The following is a 22007-nucleotide window of genomic DNA, read 5'->3' on the forward strand; positions in this document are numbered from 1 at the left end:
TTCCACAGAATTCCCCAGGTTCCACAGAATTCCCACAGAATTCCCTACAATTCCCCAGAATTCCCCAGAATTCCCACAAATTCCCCAGAATTCCCACACAATTCCACACAAATTCCCCAGAATTCCCACACAATTCCCCCAGAATTCCCACAGAATTCACCCAAAATTCACACAGAATTCCCACAGAACTCCCCCAGAATTCCCACACAATTCCCCCAGAATTCCCACACAATTCCCACAGAATTCACCCAGAATTCCCACAGAATTGCCCCAGAATTCCCACAGTTCCCACACAATTCCCACACAATTCCCAAAGAATTCCCACAAAATTCCCCTACAATTCCCCTGGAATTCCCACACAATTCCCACAAAATTCCCCCAGAATTCCCCAGAATTCCCTCAGAATTCCCACACAATTCCCACACAATTCACCCAGAATTCCCACACAATTCCCCCAGAATTCCCACAAAATTCCCACACAATTCCCCAGAATTCCCACAGAATTCCCCCCCAAACAATCCTGGATTCCCAGCAGGCAGGGAGAGGCTCCGGGGATTTTGGGATGGGGTGGGAAGGAGCTCAGAATTCCAAGGGAATTCCTACCGGAATATCAGGTAGAGGGGCTTCCCCACCGACTCCTCCAGGGACCTGTGGGATCAAAACACCCCCATTCCGTGTTTTCCTGGGAAAAAAACCTGGATTCTGATCAATTTTCCCTTCCCAAACAGCTCCAATTCCAAAAAACCTTGGATAAAGATCCTTTTGGGAGCTCAGTAAGGAATTTCCTTCCCAAACAGCTCCAATTCCAAGAAAAACTTGGATAAAGATCCTTTTTGGGGAGTTGAGTGAGGAATTTCCTTCCCAAAAACTCCAATTCCAAGAAAACCTTGGAGAAAGATCCTTTTAGGGAGTTGAGTGAGGAATTTCCTTCCCAAAAAAAGGGAGATCCAGGTTTTTTTTCCACCCCTTGGGAAAAACCCCCTGGATTTTGCTCCCTTTTCCCTTCCCAAACAGCTCCAATTCCAAGAAAACCTTGGATAAAGATCCTTTTTGGGAGCTCAGTAAGGAATTTCCTTCCCAAACAGCTCCAATTCCAAGAAAAACTTGGAGAAAGATCCTTTTTGGGGAGCTCAGTAAGGAATTCCCTTCCCAAAAAGGGGGATCCTCTTTTATTTTCCCCCTGGAAAAACCCCCTGGATTTTGCTCCCTTTTCCCTTCCCAAACAGCTCCAATTCCAAGAAAACCTTGGAAAAAGATCCTTTTGGGAGTCCAAAAAGCTCCAATTCCAAGAAAACCTTGGAGGAAGAACCTTTGGAGAGTTCAGTGAGGAATTCCCTTCCCAAAAACTTCAATTCCAAGAAAAACTTGGAAAAAGATCCTTTTGGGGAGCTGAGTGAGGAATTTCCTTCCCAAAAAACTCCAATTCCAAGAAAACCTTGGAGGAAAAACCTTGGGAGTCCAGTAAGGAATTCCCTTCCCAAACAGCTCCAATTCCAAGAAAACCTTGGAGAAAGAACCTTTTGGGAGTCCAAAAAGCTCCAATTCCAAGAAAACCTTGGATAAAGATCCTTTTTGGGGAGTTGAGTGAGGAATTTCCTTCCCAAAAAGCTCCAATTCCAAGAAAACCTTGGAGAAAGATCCTTTTGGGGAGCTCAGTAAGGAATTTCCTTCCCAAAAAACTCCAATTCCAAGAAAAACTTGGAGAAAGAACCATTTTGGGAGCTCAGTGAGGAATTTCCTTCCCCAAAAAAGGGGGATCCTGGGTTTTTTTCCACCCCCCAGGAAAAACCTCCTGGATGTTGCTCTCTTTTCCCTTCCCAAACAGCTCCAATTCCAAGAAAACCTTGGATAAAGAGCCTTTTGGGAGTCCAAAAAACTCCAATTCCAAGAAAAACCTTGGAGAAAGATCCTTTTTGGGGAGTTGAGTGAGGAATTCCCTTCCCAAAAACCTCCAATTCCAAGAAAACCTTGGAGGAAGAACCTTTGGAGAGTTCAGTGAGGAATTCCCTTCCCAAACAGCTCCAATTCCAAGAAAACCTTGGAGGAAAAACCTTTGGAGAGTTCAGTGAGGAATTCCCTTCCCAAAAAAAGGGAGATCCCAGCTTTTTTTTTCCCCCTGGGAAGGGACAGGAGAGCCATCCCAGGGAATTCCTGATCCCAGGGGATTCCCAATCCCAGGGACTCCCAATCCCAGGAATTCCCACTCCCAGGGAATTCCCACTGCTTACTCCTCGGTGATCTCCTCGGGCAGGACCTCCCCTCGGAACTGAGCCTTGAAGAGCTCCTGGAGGCAGGAGGCGAGCACGGAGAGCTGCTCCGAGTCAAAATCCTCCTGGAAAACGGGAAAGTTGGGAATTTCCAGCCCCTAATTAACAGCCAGGGATTAATTAATACCCAATCAACCCCTCCCCCCTTGTCCCGGGGATTCCAGGAGTTCCAAGGAAAATGGAACTGAGGGGAAATTGAGGATTGAGGATCCTGATCCTTTCCAAACATTCCCATCCCTTCCCACCCCTTCCCAACCATCCCAAAAAAAGTTTGGGAACGTCCCAGGTCGTTCCCAGCGATCCCAGATCACTCCCAGGGATCCCAGACCATTCCCAGATCACTCCCAGCAATCCCAGATGTCTCCCAGACCATTCCCAGCGATCCTGGGTCTCTCCTAGACCATTCCCAGTGATCCCAGATGTCTCCCAGACCATTCCCAGCTATCCCAGACCATTCCCAGCAATCCCAGATCTCTCCCAGACCATTCCCAGTGATCCCAGATCACTCCCAGCAATCCCAGATGTCTCCCAGAGCATTCCCAGTGATCCCAGATCATTCCCAGTGATCCCAGACCACTGACAGGGATCCTGGATGTCTCCCAGTGATCATTCCCAGCTATCCCAGACCATTCCCAGCAATCCCAGATTACTGACAGGAATCCTGGATCTCTCCCAGACCATTCCCAGCTATCCCAGACCATTCCCAGGGATCCCAGATGCCTCCCAGACCATTCTCAGATATCCCAGATCACTCCCAGGGATCCTGGATCTCTCCCAGACCATTCCCAGATATCCCAGATCACTCCCAGCAATCCCAGACGTCTCCCAGACCATTCCCAGAGTTCCCAGATGTCTCCCAGACCATTCCCAGATATCCCAGATCACTCCCAGGATCAATCCCAGACATTCCTGGATCCAGATCTCCCAGAATCCGATTCCCAGGCATCAGTGATCCCAGACCATTTCCAGTGTTCCCAGATGTCTCCCAGACCATTCCCAGGGATCCTGGATCACTCCCAGCTATCCCAGACCATTCCCAGCTATCCCAGACCATTCCCAGGGATCCCAGACCACTCCCAGCAATCCCAGATGCCTCCCAGACCATCCCCAGGGATCCTGGATCTCTCCCAGACCATTCCCAGAGTTCCCAGATCACTGACAGAGATCCTGGATCACTCCCAGCTATCCCAGACCATTCCCAGCAATCCCAGATCTCTCCCAGACCATTCCCAGGGATCCCAGACCATTCCCAGATAACCCAGATCACTGACAGGGATCCTGGATCACTCCCAGACCATTCCCAGGGATCCCAGACCATTCCCAGAGTTCCCAGATGTCTCCCAGACCATTCCCAGGGATCCCAAACCATTCCCAGGGATCCCAAACCATTCCCAGGGATCCTGGATCTCTCCCAGATCATTCCCAGAGTTCCCAGATGCCTCCCAGACCATTCCCAGTGATCCCAGATCACTGACAGGGATCCTGGATGCCTCCCAGAGCATTCCCAGCATTCCCAGATGTCTCCCAGACCATTCCTAGGGATCCCAGACCATTCCCAGTGTTCCTGGATCTCTCCCAGACCATTCCTAGGGATCCCAGACCATTCCCAGCTGTCTCCCAGCAGCTCCTGGGAATGCTGAGGCTCTGGGAACAGGGACACAAATCCCTCACGGATCCCAGGAGGAGCATCCTGAGCTTCCCAAAGCCCATCCCAGACGGATTCCAGGCCCTCCCCCCCCTCCTGCATCCCAAATCCCAGGGATTGGGAGCTCCATCCCAGCCCGGGGTTACCTCCAGGACCTGATCCACGATCTCCTGCATCACCTCACACTGCGCCTCCGTGTCGCTGGGCCCGGAAAAAACAGGGAATTCCCAGTTATTTGGGAAAATCCGGAGAGCAGGGATGGGGGAGGGGTGGGAACGGGGCTGGGGGAGGGGATCCAACCCTCTGGAATGCCTGGAATCTCCAGGGATTGGGAATGGCCAGGATCTGGATCAGGATCCAATTCCCTTTGGATCTGAATCCAACTCCCTGGAATGTCTGGAATCTCAGGGGAATGGCCAGGACCTGGATCAGGATCCAATTCCCTTTGGATCTGCATCCAACCCTCTGGAATCTCAGGGGAATGGCCAGGACCTGGATCAGGATCCAATTCCCTCTGGATCTGGATCCAACCCTCTGGAATCTCTGGAATCTCAGGGGAATGGCCAGGACTTGGATCAGGATCCAATTCCCTTTGGATCAGGATCCAACCCTCTGGAATCTCTGGAATCTCAGGGGAATGGTCAGGATCAGGATTAGGATCCAATTCCCTTTGGACCTGGATCAGGATCCCATTCCCTTTGGATCTGGGTCCAACCCTCTGGAATCTCTGAAGCTCCAGGGAATGGGAATGGCCAGGACCTGGATCAGGATCCAATTCCCTTTGGATCTGCATCCAACCCTCTGGAATTTCTGGAGCTCCAGGGATTGGGAATGGCCAGGAAAGCCAAACTTAACAGCCTTTCCCTTTGGATCAGGATCCAACCCTCTGGAATCTCTGGAATCTCAGGGGAATGGCCAGGATCTGGATCAGGATCCAATTCCCTTTGGATTGGGATCCAACCCCCTGGAATCTCTGGAGCTCCAGGGATTGGGAATGGCCAGGACCTGGATCAGGAATCCCAGGAGCAATTCCAGGTGGAATTCCAGGAGGAAAACACTGGGAAAAACACCCCCTTCTCCATCCCAACATTCCCAACTCCCCCTTTCCTCCAATCCCAACACCAGGGGGTGGGAAAATCCAGGAGCTTTTCCCTTCCCCTTAATCCCCCTGATCCAGAGGAATTCCTGTCTGCCCAAGGGAAAATTCCTTCCCCACTGGAAAAACTTGGGAATTGCTGCCCTGGGGAGGTTGGGGTGGATCCCTGGGAATGGGAATGGGAATGGGAATGGGGATGGGAATGGGAATGGGGATGGGAATGGGAATGGGGATGGGAATGGGAATGGGAATGGGGCTGGGAATGGGGATGGGAATGGGGATGGGGATGGGAATGGGGATGGGAATGGGAATGGGAATGGGAATGGGAATGGGGATGGGAATGGGGATGGGGATGGGAATGGGAATGGGGATGGGAATGGGGATGGGGATGGGAGTGGGGATGGGAATGGGGATGGGAATGGGAATGGGAATGGGAATGGGAATGGGGATGGGAATGGGGATGGGAATGGGAATGGGGATGGGAATGGGAATGGGGATGGGAATGGGGATGGGAATGGGAATGGGAATGGGAATGGGAATGGGAATGGGGATGGGAATGGGGATGGGAATGGGGATGGGAATGGGGATGGGAATGGGAATGGGAATGGGAATGGGGATGGGAATGGGGATGGGAATGGGGATGGGGATGGGAATGGGAATGGGAATGGGAATGGGAATGGGGGATGGGAATGGGGATGGGAATGGGAATGGGGATGGGAATGGGAATGGGGATGGGAATGGGGATGGGAATGGGAATGGGAATGGGAATGGGGATGGGAATGGGGATGGGAATGGGAATGGGGATGGGAATGGGAATGGGGATGGGAATGGGAATGGGAATGGGGATGGGAATGGGGATGGGAATGGGGATGGGAATGGGAATGGGGATGGGAATGGGAATGGGAATGGGAATGGGGATGGGGATGGGAATGGGGATGGGGATGGGGATGGGGATGGGGATGGGAATGGGAATGGGAATGGGGATGGGAATGGGAATGGGAATGGGGATGGGGATGGGAATGGGGATGGGAATGGGGATGGGAATGGGGATGGGAATGGGAATGGGAATGGGAATGGGGATGGGGATGGGGATGGGAATGGGAATGGGGATGGGGATGGGGATGGGAATGGGGATGGGGATGGGAATGGGGATGGGGATGGGAATGGGGATGGGAATGGGGATGGGAATGGGGATGGGAATGGGAATGGGAATGGGAATGGGAATGGGAATGGGAATGGGGATGGGAATGGGGATGGGAATGGGAATGGGGATGGGAATGGGAATGGGGATGGGAATGGGGATGGGAATGGGAATGGGAATGGGAGTGGGGATGGGAATGGGAATGGGGATGGGAATGGGGATGGGGATGGGAATGGGGATGGGAATGGGGATGGGGATGGGAATGGGAATGGGAATGGGGATGGGAATGGGAATGGGAATGGGGATGGGAATGGGAATGGGAATGGGGATGGGGATGGGAATGGGGATGGGGATGGGGATGGGAATGGGAATGGGGATGGGGATGGGAATGGGAATGGGGATGGGAATGGGGATGGGAATGGGGATGGGAATGGGAATGGGGATGGGAATGGGGATGGGAATGGGAATGGGAAAGCTCCCACCTGCCCTTCTGCAGCTGCAGGACTTTGTCCTTGAGGGATTCCTCCAACTGCTCCAGGAAGGGCGTGATGTCCACGGGCTCCTCCACGATGGAGTCCTTGATGGGATGGAAGCGGAACTCCCTCTTCTTCCCTGAGCCGAGGAAAATGGGGGGGGAAAAATCAGGGAATTTCTCCTTGGAGGAAAGTTCAGGAAAAAAAAACCTGGGAAAGGCAAAAGGATCCGAGCAGATCCAGAGGGGGGGGGTGGGAGGAGCTGGAATCTCTGGAGCTCCAGGGATTGGGAATGGCCAGGATCTGGATCTGGATCCAATTCCCTTTGGATTGGGATCCAACCCTCTGGAATCTCTGGAATCTCAGGGGAATGGGAATGGCCAGGACTTGGATCAGGATCCAATTCCCTTTGGAGCTGGATCCAATTCCCTGTGGATCTGGATCAGGATCCAATTCCCTGTGGATCTGGTTTAGGATCCAATTCCCTTTGGATCTGGATCAGGATCCAATTCCCTTTGGATCAGGATCCAATTCCCTGTGGATCTGGGATCCAATTCCCTCTGGACCCTCTGGAATCTCTGGAGCTCCAGGGAATGGCCCAGGATCTGGATCTGGACCCAATTCCCTTTGGATCAGGATCCAACCCTCTGGAATCTCTGGAATCTCAGGGGAATGGCCAGGACCTGGATCAGGATCCAATTCCCTTTAGATTGGGATCCAACCCTCTGGAATCTCTGGAGCTCCAGGGAGTAACAGCCAGGATCTGGATCAGGATCCAATTCCCTTTGGATCTGGATCTGGACCCAATTCCCTTTGGCTCTGGATCAGGATCCAATTCCATTTGGATCTGAATCAGGATCCAATTCCTGTGGATCTGGATCAGGATCCAATTCCCTGTGGATCTGGGATCCAATTCCCTTTGGATCAGGATCCAACCCTCTGGAATCTCTGGAGCTCCAGGATCTGGATCAGGATCCAATTCCCTTTGGCTCTGGTTTAAGATCCAATTCCCTTTGGCTCTGGTTTAGGATCCCATTCCCTTTGGATCTGGATCTGGATCCAACCCTCTGGAATCGCTGGAGCTCCAGGGAGTAATGGCCAGGATCTGGGATCAGGATCCAATTCCATTTGGATCTGGATCCAATTCCCTTTGGATCTGGACCCAATTCCCTGTGGATCTGGATCAGGATCCAATTCCATTTGGATCTGGGATCCAATTCCCTTTGGATCTGGATCCAACCCCCTGGAATCTCTGGAGCTCCAGGATCTGGCTCTGGGATCCAATTCCCTTTGTATCTGGGATCCAACCCTGGAATCTCTGAGCTCAGGGATCTAACTCCCGGATCTGGATCTGGATCCAATTCCCTTTGGTTCTGGATCCAATTGCCTTTGGCTCTGGATCTGGACCCAATTCCCTTTGGATCAGGATCCAATTCCCTGTGGATCTGGTTTAGGATCCAATTCCCTTTGGACCTGGATCAGGATCCAATTCCCTTTGGATCAGGATCCAACCCTCTGGAATCTCTGGAGCTCCAGGATCTGGATCAGGATCCCATTCCCTTTGGCTCTGGATCAGGATCCAATTCCCTTTGGCTCTGGTTTAGGATCCCATTCCCTTTGGCTCTGGATCCAATTCCTGTGGCTCTGGATCCAACCCTCGAATCGCTGAGCTCCAGGAGCAATGGCCAGATCTGGATCAGGATCCACTCTTTTGATCTGGATCCAACCCCTTGGATCTGGCTTAGGACTCCAATTCCCTTGACTGGATCGGATCCACCCCTGTGGATCTGGTTTAGATCCACTTCCTTGATCTGGATCCAATTCTTTGGCTCTGGATCCAACCCTCTGGAATCTCTGGAGCTCCAGGATCTGGATCAGGATCCAATTCCCTTTGGCTCAGGATCCCTCCCTCTGGAATCCCTGGAGCTCCAGGATCTGACTCTGGGATCCCTCCCCGCTCCAGGCTCCGGGAATCCTCCCCTCCCCACCCTCTGGCATCAACCCCCAGCAAAAAGCCACCTCATATCCGGGAATCTGCGCTTCCCCTTGGGAATTCCCGGCTGGAATTCCTGGATTTTCCCTGACCTTTGGAGCCGAGCTCGTCCTCGTCGTCGCTGAACGCGGCCTCGGCGCTGTCGTAGCTGCCGTCGTCCTTCTCGCCCAGGGGGCTTTCCAGCTCCAGAGGCACCGGATCCTCCAGCTTCACTGAGGGATTGGGAATGGGGAGAGGGGTTGGGAATGCTGAGAGAGGCACAGAATTCCTGGAGGGCTTCACTGAGGGATTGGGAATGGGGGAAGAGGGGTTGGGAATGGGGGGAGAGGGGTTGGGAATGCCGGGAGAGGGGTTGGGAATGCCAGGAGAGGCACAGAATTCCTGCAGGGGCTTCACTGAGGAGTTGGGAATGCCAGGAGAGGCACAGAATTCCTGGAGGGGCTTCACTGAGGGGTTGGGAATGTCGGGAGAGGGGTTGGGAATGAGGGGAGAGGGGTTGGGAATGGGGGGAGAGGCACAGAATTCCTGCAGGGGCTTCACTGAGGGATTGGGAATGGGGACAGGGGTTTGGAATGGGGGGAGAGGGGTTGGGAATGGGGAGAGGGGTTGGGAATGCTGGGAGAGAATTCCTGGAGGGCTTCATTGTGGGATTGGGAATGGGGGGAGAAGAGTTGGGAATTGGGAAAAGAGGGGTTGGGAATGGGGGGAGGGGTTGGGAATGCCGGGACAGGGGTTGGGAGCAGGGAGGGAATTCTTGCAGGGGCTTCACTGAGGGATTGGGAATGCCGGGAGAGGGGTTGGGAATGGGGGGAGAGGGGTTGGGAGCAGGCACAGAATTCCTGAAGGGGCTTCACTGCGGGATTGGGAATGGGGGGAGAGGCACAGAATTCCTGCAGGGAATCCCCACTGAGGGATTGGGAATGGGGGAGAGGGGTTGGGAGCAGGGAGAGGGGTTGGGAATGGGGGAGAGGGGTTGGGAATGGGGGAGAGGGGTTGGGAATGGGGAGAGGGGTTGGGAATGGGGAGAGGGGTTGGGAATGGGGAGAAGGGTTGGGAATGCCGGGAGAGGGGTTGGGAATGGGGAGGGGTTGGGAATGGAGGGAGAGGGGTTGGGAATGCCGGGAGAGGGGTTGGGAATGCCGGGAGAGGCACAGAATTCCTGCAGGGAATCCCCACTGAGGGATTGGGAATGCTGGGAGAGGGGTTGGGAATGCTGAGAGAGGCACAGAATTCCTGGAGGGCTTCACTGAGGGGTTGGGAATGCCGGGAGAGGGGTTGGGAATGAGGGGAGAGGGGTTGGGAATGCAGGGACAGGGGTTGGGAATGCCGGGAGAGGGTTGGGAATGAGGGGAGAGGGGTTGGGAATGCAGGGACAGGGGTTGGGAATGCCGGGAGAGGGGTTGGGAATGAGGGGAGAGGGGTTGGGAATGCAGGGACAGGGGTTGGGAATGCCGGGAGAGGATTCCTGGAGGGGCTTCACTGTGGGATTGGGAATGGGGGAGAGGGGTTGGGAATGAGGGGAGAGGGGTTGGGAATGGGGGGAGAGGGGTTGGGAGCAGGCACAGAATTCCTACAGGGGCTTCACTGTGGGATTGGGAATGCTGGGAGAGGGGTTGGAAATGGAGGGAGAGGGGTTGGGAATGAGGGGAGAGGGGTTGGGAATGAGGGGAGAGGGGTTGGGAATGGGGGAAGAGGGTTGGGAATGGGGGAAGAGGGGTTGGGAATGGGGGGAGAGGCACAGAATTCCCACAGGGAATCCCCACTGAGGGGTTGGGAATGGGGGAGAGGGCTGGGAATGCCGGGAGAGGGGTTGGGAATGGGGGAGAGGGGTTGGGAATGGGGGAGAGGCACAGAATTCCTGCAGGGAATCCCCACTGAGGGATTGGGAATGGGGAGAGGGGTTGGGAATGGGGGAGAGGGGTTGGGAATGGGGGAGAGGGGTTGGGAATGGGGGGAGAGGGGTTGGGAATGAGGGGAGAGGGGTTGGGAGCAGGGAGAGGGGTTGGGAATGCTGGGAGAGGGGTTGGGAATGACGGGAGAGGGGTTGGGAATGACGGGAGAGGGGTTGGGAATGCCGGGAGAGGGGTTGGGAATGAGGGGAGAGGGGTTGGGAATGCTGGGAGAGGGGTTGGGAACAGGCACAGAATTCCTGGAGGGCTTCACTGGGGGATTGGGAATGGGGGGAGAGGGGTTGGGAATGCTGGGAGAGGCACAGAATTCCTGCAGGGCTTCACTGAGGGATTGGGAATGGGGACAGGGGTTGGGAATGCTGGGAGAGGCACAGAATTCCTGCAGGGAATCGCCACTGAGGGGTTGGGAATGAGGGGAGAGGGGTTGGGAATGACGGGAGAGGGGTTGGGAGCAGGCACAGAATTCCTGCAGGGGCTTCACTGAGGGGTTGGGAATGGGGAGAGGGGTTGGGAATGGGGGGAGAGGGGTTGGGAATGGGGGGAGAGGGGTTGGGAATGACGGGAGAGGGTTGGGAATGGGGAGAGGGGTTGGGAGCAGGGAGGGAATTCTTGCAGGGGCTTCACTGAGGGATTGGGAATGCCGGGAGAGGGGTTGGGAATGGGGGGAGAGGGGTTGGGAGCAGGCACAGAATTCCTGAAGGGGCTTCACTGCAGGATTGGGAATGGGGAGAGGCACAGAATTCCTGCAGGGAATCCCCACTGAGGGATTGGGAATGGGGGGAGAGGGGTTGGGAATGAGGGGATGGGGGTTGGGAATGCCGGGAGAGGCACAGAATTCCTGCAGGGAATCCCCACTGAGGGGTTGGGAATGGGGGAGAGGGGTTGGGAATGGGGAGAGGGTGGGAATGGGGAGAGGGGCTGGGAATGGGGGAGAGGGGTTGGGAATGGGGGAGAGGGGTTGGGAATGGGGAGAGGGGGTGGGAATGGGGGAGAGGGGTTGGGAATGCCGGAGAGGATTCCTGGAGGGCTTCACTGAGGGATTGGGAATGGGGAGAGGGGTTGGGAACAGGCACAGAATTCCTGGAGGGGCTTCACTGAGGGATTGGGAATGGGGACAGGGGTTGGGAATGTCGGGAGAGGGGTTGGGAGCAGGCACAGAATTCCTGCAGGGCTTCACTGAGGGACTGGGAATGGGGACAGGGGTTGGGAATGGGGAGAGGATTCCTGGAGAGGCTTCACTGAGGGATTGGGAATGGGGGGAGAGGGGTTGGGAATGCCGGGAGAGGGTTGGGAATGGGGAGAGGGTTGGGAGCAGGCACAGGAATTCCTACAGGGGCTTCACTGTGGGATTGGGAATGCTGGGAGAGGGGTTGGAAATGGAGGGAGAGGGGTTGGGAATGAGGGGAGAGGGGTTGGGAATGCAGGGAGAGGGGTTGGGAATGGGGGGAGAGGGGTTGGGAATGGGGGAAGAGGGGTTGGGAATGGGGGAGAGGCTACAGAATTCCTACAGGAATCCCCACTGAGGGGTTGGGAATGGGGAGAGGGGTTGGGAATGCCGGAGAGGGGTTGGGAATGGGGGAGAGGGGTTGGGAATGGGGGAGAGGGGTTGGGAATGGGGGAGAGGGGTTGGGAATGCCAGGAGAGGGGTTGGGAATGGGGAGAGGGGTTGGGAATGGGGGAGAGGGGTTGGGAATGGGGACAGGGGTTGGGAATGACGGGAGAGGGGTTGGGAATGCCGGGAGAGGGGTTGGGAATGGGGAGAGGGGTTGGGAATGCCGGGAGAGGGGTTGGGAATGCCAGGAGAGGGGTTGGGAATGGGGGGAGAGGGGTTGGGAATCCTGGGAATGCTCAGGGAATTTCAGGGATGGGATCCTGGGAATGCTCAGGGAATGCTCAGGGAATTCCAGGGATGGGAGGGAAGCAGTTTGGAAAGAGGGGAGGGTGCTCCTGGGAATGCTCAGGGATTTGGGAAGAAGGGAGAGGATCCTGGGAATGCTCAGGGATTTCCAGGGATGGGAGTTTTGGGAAGAGGGGATGGGATCCTGGGAATGCTCAGGGATTTCGGAAGAAGGGAGAGGATCCTGGGAATGCTCAGGAAATTCCAGGGATTGGAGGGAAGCAGTTTGGGAAGAGGGGAGGGGATCCTGGGAATGCTCAGGGAATTCCAGGGATTGAAGGGAATCTTGGGAATGCTCAGGGAGTTGGGAAGAGGGGAGGGGGATCTTGGGAATGCTCAGGGAGTTCCAGGGATGGGAGAGGATCCTGGGAATGCTCAGGGAGTTCCAAGGAGGGGATCTTGGGAATGCTCAGGGAATTCCAGGGAAGGGAGGGGATCCTGGGAATGCTCAGGGAATTCCAGGGATGGGATCCTGGGAATGCTCAGGGATGTGGGAAGAAGGGAGAGGATCCTGGGAATGCTCAGGGAATTCCAGGGATGGGAGCTTTGGGAAGAGGGGATGGGATCTTGGGAATGCTCAGGGAGTTCCAGGGATGGGATCCTGGGAATGCTCAGGGAATGCTCAGGGAATTCCAGGAATGGGATGGGAACTTTGGGAAGAGGGGATGGGATCCTGGGAATGCTCGGGAGTTCCACGGGAATCTCAGCCAAGCAATTGCAACCCCCCCACCCCCCCCCTCTTCCCAAATCCCAAATTTCCCTCTCCCTGGAGTCTCCCCAACCCTCAGTGCCGAAGGAATTCAAGGAATCCCCCCCAATCCCAGGCTGTCCCTTCCCTACCTTCCATGGGGGGCGAGGGGGAGCTGCAGAATTCCGGGAATTTCTCCCTCAGCATCGCCCGGAGCTCCTTGTCCAGCTTGGGGTTGTCAAACAGGGGGGCCAAATGCCTGGAATGGGATTGGGATGGGATTGGGATGGGATTGGGATGGGATTGGGATGGGTTTGGGATGGATTTGGGATGGATTTGGGATGGATTTGGGATGGGATTGGGATGGGTTTGGGATGGGATTGGGATGGGTTTGGGATGGATTTGGGATGGATTTGGGATGGGTTTGGGATGGATTTGGGATGGATTTGGGGTGGATTTGGGATGAGCAGGGAAAAGGGATGCAGGGATTTCAATCCCGTTGGGAATAGGGATGAAAGAGCCAGAATTCCACGAATTTGGCTCATCCCAGTGGGATATTCCCACTCTTTTGAGGCTGGAAATTCCCTCCCCATCATCCCTTCCCTTCCAGGGCGACCCCCCAAACACTTCCCAAGGGGTGGCTTTTCCCAAGGATTTGGGATGACATCACCACTTCCAACCCTTCCCCCCCTCCCTCAGAGCTCCAGGAGGCTCCCAATCCAAGGAAAATCCCAAAAAAAAGCAGGAAAATCAGGATCTCTCACGCCAGGACTCGCTTCTCCACGATGTGGGTGAGGGAGTTGAACACTCCCTGCCGGACGTGAACTTCCAGAGGGGGGTAAAAGTTGGGAATGATCTGGGAAGAGGGAGGGAAAATTCCCGTCAAAAAGCAGGGAATTCTCCGGGATTGGAGATTGGGGGGAGGGGGGGGATCCTAAAAAAACTGGGGTGATTCTGGGGAATTCCTGGGGCTGATCCCTGGGGTTGATCCCTGGGGATTCCTGGGGCTGATCCCTGGGGCTGATCCCTGGGAATTCTGGAGTTGATCCCTGGGAATTCCTGGGGTTGATCCCTGGGAATTCTGGGGCTGATCCCTGGGAATTCTTGGGGCTGATCCCGGGGAATTCCTGGGGCTGATCCTGGGGGATCCCTGGGGATTCCTGGGGCTGATCCCTGGGGCTGATCCCTGGGAATTCCTGGAGTTGATCCCTGGGAATTCCTGGGGCTGATCCCTGGGGATTCCTGGGGCTGATCCCTGGGAATTCCTGGGGCTGATCCCTGGGAATTCCTGGGGCTGATCCCTGGGGTTGATCCCTGGGAATTCCTGGGGCTGATCCCTGGGGCTGATCCCTGGGAATTCCTGGGGCTGATCCCTGGGAATTCCTGGGGCTGATCCCTGGGAATTCCTGAGTTTGATCCCTGGGAATTCCTGGGGCTGATTCTGGGGAATTCCTGGGGTTGATCCCTGGGAATCCCTGGGGTTGATCCTGGGGAATTCCTGAGTTTGATCCCTGGGAATTCCTGGGGCTGATCCTGGGGAATTCCTGGGGCTGATCCTGGGGATTCCCAGAGCTGATCCCTGGGGATTCCCAGAGCTGATCCCTGGGGATTCCCAGAGCTGATCCCTGGGACTGATCCCTGGGGATCCCTGGGGCTGATCCCTGAGAATTCCCGGGGCTGATCCCTGGGGATTCCCAGGGCTGATCCCTGGGGTTGATCCCTGGGAATTCCTGGGGCTGATTCTGGGGATTCCTGGGGCTGATCCCTAGGGCTGATCCCTGTGGATTCCCAGGGCTGATCCCTGGGGAATTCCTGAGGTTGATCCCTGGGGTTGATCCCTGGGAATCCCTGGGGCTGATCCCGGTGGAATTCCTGGGGCTGATCCCTGTGGATCCCTGGGACTGATCCCTGGGGATTCCTGGGGCTGATTCTGGGGAATTCCCGGGGCTGATCCCTGGGGTTAATCCCTGGGAATTCCTGGGGCTGATCCTGGGGAATTCCTGGGGCTGATCCCTGGGGATTCCTGGGGCTGATCCTGGGGCTGATCCCTGGGGCTGATCCCTGGGGCTGATCCCTGGGAATTCCTGGGGCTGATCCCTGGGGCTGATCCCTGGGACTGATCCCTGGGGCTGATCCCTGGGGCTGATCCCTGGGAATTCCTGGGGCTGATCCCTGGGGCTGATCCCTGGGACTGATCCCTGTGGATTCCCGGGGCTGATCCCTGGGGATTCCCGAGGCTGATCCCTGGGAATTCCTGGGGCTGATCCCTGGGGCTGATCCCTGGGAATTCCTGGGGCTGATCCCTGGGGCTGATCCCTGTGGATCCCTGGGGCTGATCCCTGGGGATTCCCGGGGCTGAACCCTGGGGTTAATCCCTGGGAATTCCTGGGGCTGATCCCTGGGGTTGATCCGTGTGGATTCCCGAGGCTGATCCCGGTGAATTCCCGGCTCACCCGGCACATGAAGTCCAGGAGGGTGGCAGTGATGGCAGGGTGGGGTTTCATGGAGTGGTGCATCACCAGGATGGCCGGCTCTGGAATGGGGGAGGGAAAACAGGGATGAGACCCCCCCAGGGAGAAGGAATTCCATGGGAACCTGGAAGGGAACGGGATGGGGAACCCCGAGGGATCTCCCCATGGAAAACCCACCCAGAGCCCATCCATGGAAAACCCAATCCCAATGGAGCCCATCCATGGAAAACCCAAACCCATCCATGGAAAACCCAAACCCACCCAGAGCCCATCCATGGAAAACCCAAACCCCATGGATGCAATCCAATCCCCATGGAGCCCATCCATGGAAAACCCACCCAGAGCCCATCCATGGAAAACCCAATCCCAATGGAGCCCATCCATGGAAAACCCAAACCCCATGGAGCCCATCCATGGAAAACCCAAACCCACCCAGAGCCCATCCATGGAAAATCCAAACCCCATGGAGCCCATCCATGGAAAACCCAATCCCAATGGAGCCCATCCATGGAAAACCCAAACCCCATGGATGCAATCCAATCCCAATGGAGCCCATCCATGGAAAACCCAAACCCCATGGAGCCCATCCATGGAAAACCCAAACCCACCCAGAGCCCATCCATGGAAAACCCAAACCCACCCAGAGCCCATCCATGGAAAACCCAATCCCAATGGAGCCCATCCATGGAAAACCCAAACCCCATGGATGCAATCCAATCCCAATGGAGCCCATCCATGGAAAACCCAAACCCACCCAGAGCCCATCCATGGAAAACCCACCCAGAGCCCATCCATGGAAAACCCAATCCCAATGGAGCCCATCCATGGAAAACCCAAACCCCATGGATGCAATCCAATCCCAATGGAGCCCATCCATGGAAAACCCACCCAGAGCCCATCCATGGAAAACCCACCCAGAGCCCATCCATGGAAAACCCAATCCCAATGGAGCCCATCCATGGAAAACCCAAACCCCCCATGGATGCAATCCAATCCCAATGGAGCCCATCCATGGAAAACCCAATCCCCATGGAGCCCATCCATGTAAACCCCACCCTCCTGGAGCCCATCCATGTAAATCCCACCCTCCTGGAGCCCATCCTTGTAAATCCCACCCTCCTGGAGCCCATCCATGTAAACCCCACCCTCCTGGAGTTCATCCTTATAAACCCCACCCTCCTGGAGCCCATCCATGTAAACCCCACCCTCCTGGAGCCCATCCATGTAAATCCCACCCTCCTGGAGCCCATCCTTATAAACCCCACCCTCCTGGAGCCCATCCTTATAAACCCCACCCCCCTGGAGCCCATCCATGTAAATCCCACCCTCCTGGAGCCCATCCATGTAAACCCCCACCCTCCTCTGGAGCCCATCCTTATAAACCCCACCCTCCTGGAGCCCATCCATGTAAACCCCACCCTCCCGGCCATCCATAAATCCCACCTCCTGAGCCCATCCTTATAAACCCACCTCTGGGAGCCCATCCATGTAAACTTCCACCTCCCGGAGCCCATCCCCATAAAACCCCACCCTCCCGAGCCCATCCCATAAACCCCACCCTCCCGGGAGCCCATCCATGTAAACCCCACCCTCCTGGAGCCCATCCATGTAAATCCCACCCTCCTGGAGCTCATCCTTATAAACCCCACCCTCCTGGAGTTCATCCTTATAAACCCCCCCCTCCTGGAGCCCATCCTTATAAACCCCACCCTCCTGGAGCCCATCCTTATAAACCCCCCTCCTGGAGCCCATCCTTATAAACCCCCTCCTGGAGCCCATCCTTATAAACCCCACCCTCCTGGAGTTCATCCTATAAACCCCCCTCCTGGAGCCCATCCTTATAAACCCCACCCTCCTGGAGCCCATCCATGTAAACCCCACCCTCCTGGAGCCCATCCATGTAAACCCCACCCTCCTGGAGCCCATCCATGTAAATCCCACCCTCCTGGAGCCCATCCATGTAAACCCCACCCTCCTGGAGCCCATCCTTATAAACCCCCCCCTCCTGGAGCCCATCCTTATAAACCCCACCCTCCTGGAGCCCATCCATGTAAACCCCACCCTCCTGGAGCCCATCCATGTAAACCCCAATCCCAATGGAGCCCATCCATGGAAAACCCAAACCCCATCCATGGAAAACCCAATCCCAATGGAGCCCATCCATGGAAAACCCAAACCCCATCCATGGAAAACCCAAACCCCCTGGAGCCCATCCATGGAAAACCCAAACCCCCCATGGATGCAATCCAATCCCAATGGAGCCCATCCATGGAAAACCCAAACCCCCCATGGATGCAATCCAATCCCAATGGAGCCCATCCATGGAAAACCCAATCCCAATGGAGCCCATCCATGGAAAACCCAAACCCCAAGGAGCCCATCCCAAAGAAGATCCCAATGGATGCAATCCAATCCCAATGGAGCCCATCCATGGAAAACCCCATGGAGCCCCCCCCTTAGGTCCAACCACATCCAACCTCCACGGAAAACCCCCAATGGAAGTGACCCAATCCCGGTGGATCCCATCCCAAAAAAAACCCATCCTTATAAACCCCACCCTCCTGGAGCCCATCCTTATAAACCCCATCCCCCTGGAGCCCATCCTTATAAACCCCACCCCCCTGGAGCCCATCCCATGGGGAAATCCCTGGAAAATCCCAGTGCTGACCGATGTTCATGATGCTGTCCTTGTCGGGGTTGAAGAAGAGCCAGTCGTAGAACAGCGCCAGCTTCGCGTTGGACGCCGCCACGTTGGACTGTGGGGACATTCCAGGTTATCCCATGGATAGGACAGACATTCCAGGGTTATCCCCATGGACAGACCCCCCCAGAACTGCCCGGACATCCCCAGGTTATCCCATGGATAGCATGGATATTCCTGGGTTATCCCAATGGACAGACCCCCCCAGAACTGCCCAGACATCCTGGGGTTATCCACATGGACATTCCAGGTTATCCCATGGACATTCCAGAGTTATCCACATGGACAGACCCCCCCAGACCCGCCCAGACATCCCCAGGTTATCCACATGGACATTCCAGAGTTATCCACATGGATAGCACGGATATTCCAGGGTTATCCCCATGGACATTCCCGAGTTATCCACATGGACATTCCAGGTTATCCCATGGATAGCATGGATATTCCCGGGTTATCTCAATGGACAGACCCCCCCAGAACCGCCCAGACATCCCCAGGTTATCCCCATGGACATTCCCAGGGTTATCCACATGGATAGCACGGATATTCCAGGGTTATCCACATGGACATCCCAGGGTTATCCCCATGGACATTCCAGGGTTATCCCCATGGACATTCCAGGGTTATCCCAATGGACATTCCGGGGTTATCCCCATGGACATTCCAGGGTTATCCACATGGACATTCCAGGGTTATCCCCATGGACATTCCTGGGTTATCCCAATGGACATTCCAGGGTTATCCCCATGGACAGCCCGGGGTTATCCCGACAGACAGACCCCCCAAACAACCACCTGGAACCCGGAATGGCCACCCCGAGAGACCCCCTGGGATCCATCCATGGAAAACTCCCACAGAGTCCATCCTGAGAGAGATCCCTGTGGGATCCATCCTTGAGAAACTCCCATGGGGCCCATCCCAAGAAAGATCCACATGGGATCCATCCATGGAAACTCCCACAGAGCCCATCCCAAGAGATCCCTGTGGGATCAATCCATGGGAAACTCCCACAGAGTCCATCCTGCGAGTGTGGGATCCATCCATGGGATATCCCCACAGAGCCCATCCCAAGAAAGATCCACATGGGATCCATCCATGGAAACTCCCACAGAGCCCATCCCAAGAGATCCCTGTGGGATCAATCCATGGGAAACTCCCACAGAGTCCATCCTGCGAGTGTGGGATCCATCCATGGAAAATCCCCACAGAGTCCATCCCAAGAGATCCCTGTGGGATCCATCCATGGGATATCCCCACAGAGCCCATCCCAAGGAAGATCCACATGGGATCCATCCATGGAAAATCCCCACAGAGTCCATCCCAAGAGATCCCTGTGGGATCCATCCATGGGAAACTCCACAGAGTCCATCCCTGAAGAGCCTGTGGGATCCATCCATGGAAAATCCCCACAGAGTCCATCCCAAGAGATCCCTGTGGGATCCATCCATGGGATATCCCCACAGAGCCCATCCCAAGGAAGATCCACATGGGATCCATCCATGCAAAACTCCAGTGGAGCCCATCCAGAATAAGACCCCCATGGAGCCCATCCATGGAAGATCCCCATGGATTCCATCCCAAGGAATCCCCCCTGGATCCCTGTCAGTACTCACAGTGCAGGTGGTGAGCAGAGCAATCTCCCCATGGATTCCATCCATAAAATCCCACCCCATCCCACAGAATTCCCCCTGGGAATGACTCACAGTGCAGGTGGTGAGCAGAGCAATCCCCCCATGGATTCCATCCCCCCTGGATCCCCCTGGACCCCCTGGATCCCTCTGGAATGACTCACAGTGCAGGTGGTGAGCAGAGCAATCCCCCCATGGATTCCATCCCATGGAATTACCCCCAATCCCACAGAATTCCCCCCTGGATCCCTGTCAGTACTCACGGTGCAGGTGGTGAGCAGAGCGATCCCCCATGGATTCCATCCGATGGAATCATCCCCTGGAATTCCCTGAGTACTCACAGTGCAGGTGGTGAGCAGAGCAATCCCCCATGGATTCCATCCCATGGAATTCCCCCTGGATCCCTGTCAGTACTCACGGTGCAGGTGGTGAGCAGAGCGATCCCCCATGGACTCCATCCCATGGAATTCCATCCCCCCTGGAATTCCCCTGGAATACTCACGGTGCAGGTGGTGAGCAGAACAATCTCCCCATGGACTCCATCCCATGGAATCCCCCCTGGAATTCCTCCCTGTCAGTACTCACAGTGCAGGTGGTGAGCAGAGCAATCCCCATGGACTCCATCCCATGGAATCCCCCCATGGATCCCCCTGGAATCCCTGTCAGTACTCACAGTGCAGGTGGTGAGCAGAGCAATCCCCTCATGGATTCCATTACATGGAATCTCTCCCTGGATCCCCCAATCCCACAGAATTCCCCCCTGGACCCTGTCAGTACTCACAGTGCAGGTGGTGAGCAGAGCGATCCCCCCATGGATTCCATCCCATGGAATTCCCCCGGAATCCTCCCCCAGTCAGTACTCACAGTGCAGGTGGTGAGCAGAGCAATCCCCCATGGATTCCATCCCATGGAATCCCATCCCCATGCATCCCCATGATTCCCTGGATTCCCCCTGGATTCACTCACAGTGCAGGTGGTGAGCAGAGCGATCCATGGCTCCATCCCATGGAATTCCCTGGAATTCCTCCCCGTTGACACAGTGGTGCAGCAGCAGAGCCATCCCCATGGATCTCCATCACATGGAATTCCATCCCTGATCCCTGAATCCTCACATGGATTCCCTGGATCCCTGGTCAGGTTCACTCACAGTGCAGGTGGTGAGCAGCAGCCATGATCCCCATGGATTCCATCCACGGGATTCATGGATCCCTGATCCTACAGACATTCCCTGGGAATGACCCACAGTGCAGGTGGCAGCCAGCAATCCCCGATGGATTCCAACTCCATGGAATCCCATCCATCCCCCTGGATCCATCCCCATGGATTCCTGGATTCCCTGGATCCCTGGATTCACTCACAGTGCAGGTGGTGAGCAGCCAGCCGATGATGGCCCAGCGGGGCAGGATGTCTGAGCTCAGCACCTCGTTGGACGGTGCAGCACCCCCTGGATCCCATCCCCATGGATTCCCATGGATTCCCATGGATTTCCCTGGATTCCCTGGATCCCTGGATTCACTCACAGTGCAGGTGGTGAGCAGCCAGCCGATGATGGCCCAGCGGGGCAGGATGTCTGAGCTCAGCACCTCGTTGGACAGGTGCAGCACCCCTGGATCCATCCCCATGGATTCCATCCCCCTGGATCCATCCCCATGGATTCCCTGGATTCCCTGGATCCCTGGATTCACTCACAGTGCAGGTGGTGAGCAGCCAGCCGATGATGGCCCAGCGGGGCAGGATGTCTGAGCTCAGCACCTCGTTGGACGGGTGCAGCACCCCCTGGATCCATCCCCATGGATTCCATCCCCCTGGATCCATCCCCATGGATTCCCATGGATTCCCTGGATTCCCTGGATTCACTCACTAGTGCAGGTGGTGAGCAGCCAGCCGATGATGGCCCAGCGGGGCAGGATGTCTGAGCTCAGCACCTCGTTGAGCAGTGCAGCACCCCCTGGATCCATCCCCATGGATTCCATCCCCCTGGATCCATCCCCATGGATTCCCTGGATCCCTGGATTCACTCACAGTGCAGGTGGTGAGCAGCCAGCCGATGATGACCCGAGGGCAGGATGTCTGAGCTCAGCACCTCGTTGGACAGTG

At 55.8% G+C, this 22007-nt stretch overlaps 1 protein-coding gene and 1 long non-coding RNA gene across 3 annotated transcripts in view; both read right to left on the reverse strand.

Annotated features, from left to right (window-relative positions):
* The window catches only part of LOC126642844 (integrator complex subunit 3-like), a 42696-nt gene extending 20934 nt beyond the window's left edge, over window positions 1-21762 (reverse strand). Inside the window, 10 exon segments of the mRNA XM_050320807.1 lie at window positions 604-648; window positions 2229-2332; window positions 4059-4113; window positions 6632-6761; window positions 8708-8827; window positions 13263-13369; window positions 13875-13966; window positions 15564-15643; window positions 18250-18337; window positions 21600-21762. Of these exon segments, the coding sequence (XP_050176764.1) occupies window positions 604-648; window positions 2229-2332; window positions 4059-4113; window positions 6632-6761; window positions 8708-8827; window positions 13263-13369; window positions 13875-13966; window positions 15564-15643; window positions 18250-18337; window positions 21600-21731 (953 nt within the window). The 5' untranslated portion in view covers window positions 21732-21762.
* On the reverse strand, window positions 980-2055 carry LOC126642845 (uncharacterized). Of its 2 annotated transcripts, none has more exons than XR_007629614.1 (3): window positions 1950-2055; window positions 1518-1608; window positions 980-1046 (listed from the first exon to the last, which is right to left on the reverse strand). It is a non-coding gene; the product is annotated as an uncharacterized LOC126642845 (long non-coding RNA). The 2 variants fall into 2 exon arrangements; XR_007629613.1 differs by lacking the exon at window positions 980-1046 and adding an exon at window positions 1191-1258.
* Window positions 21763-22007: the final 245 nt, after the last annotated feature.

This window comes from Myiozetetes cayanensis, unplaced genomic scaffold, assembly GCF_022539395.1.
Source record: "Myiozetetes cayanensis isolate MyiCay16 unplaced genomic scaffold, myiCay2020 scf256, whole genome shotgun sequence".
In the NCBI taxonomy this organism is placed as follows: domain Eukaryota; kingdom Metazoa; phylum Chordata; class Aves; order Passeriformes; family Tyrannidae; genus Myiozetetes; species Myiozetetes cayanensis.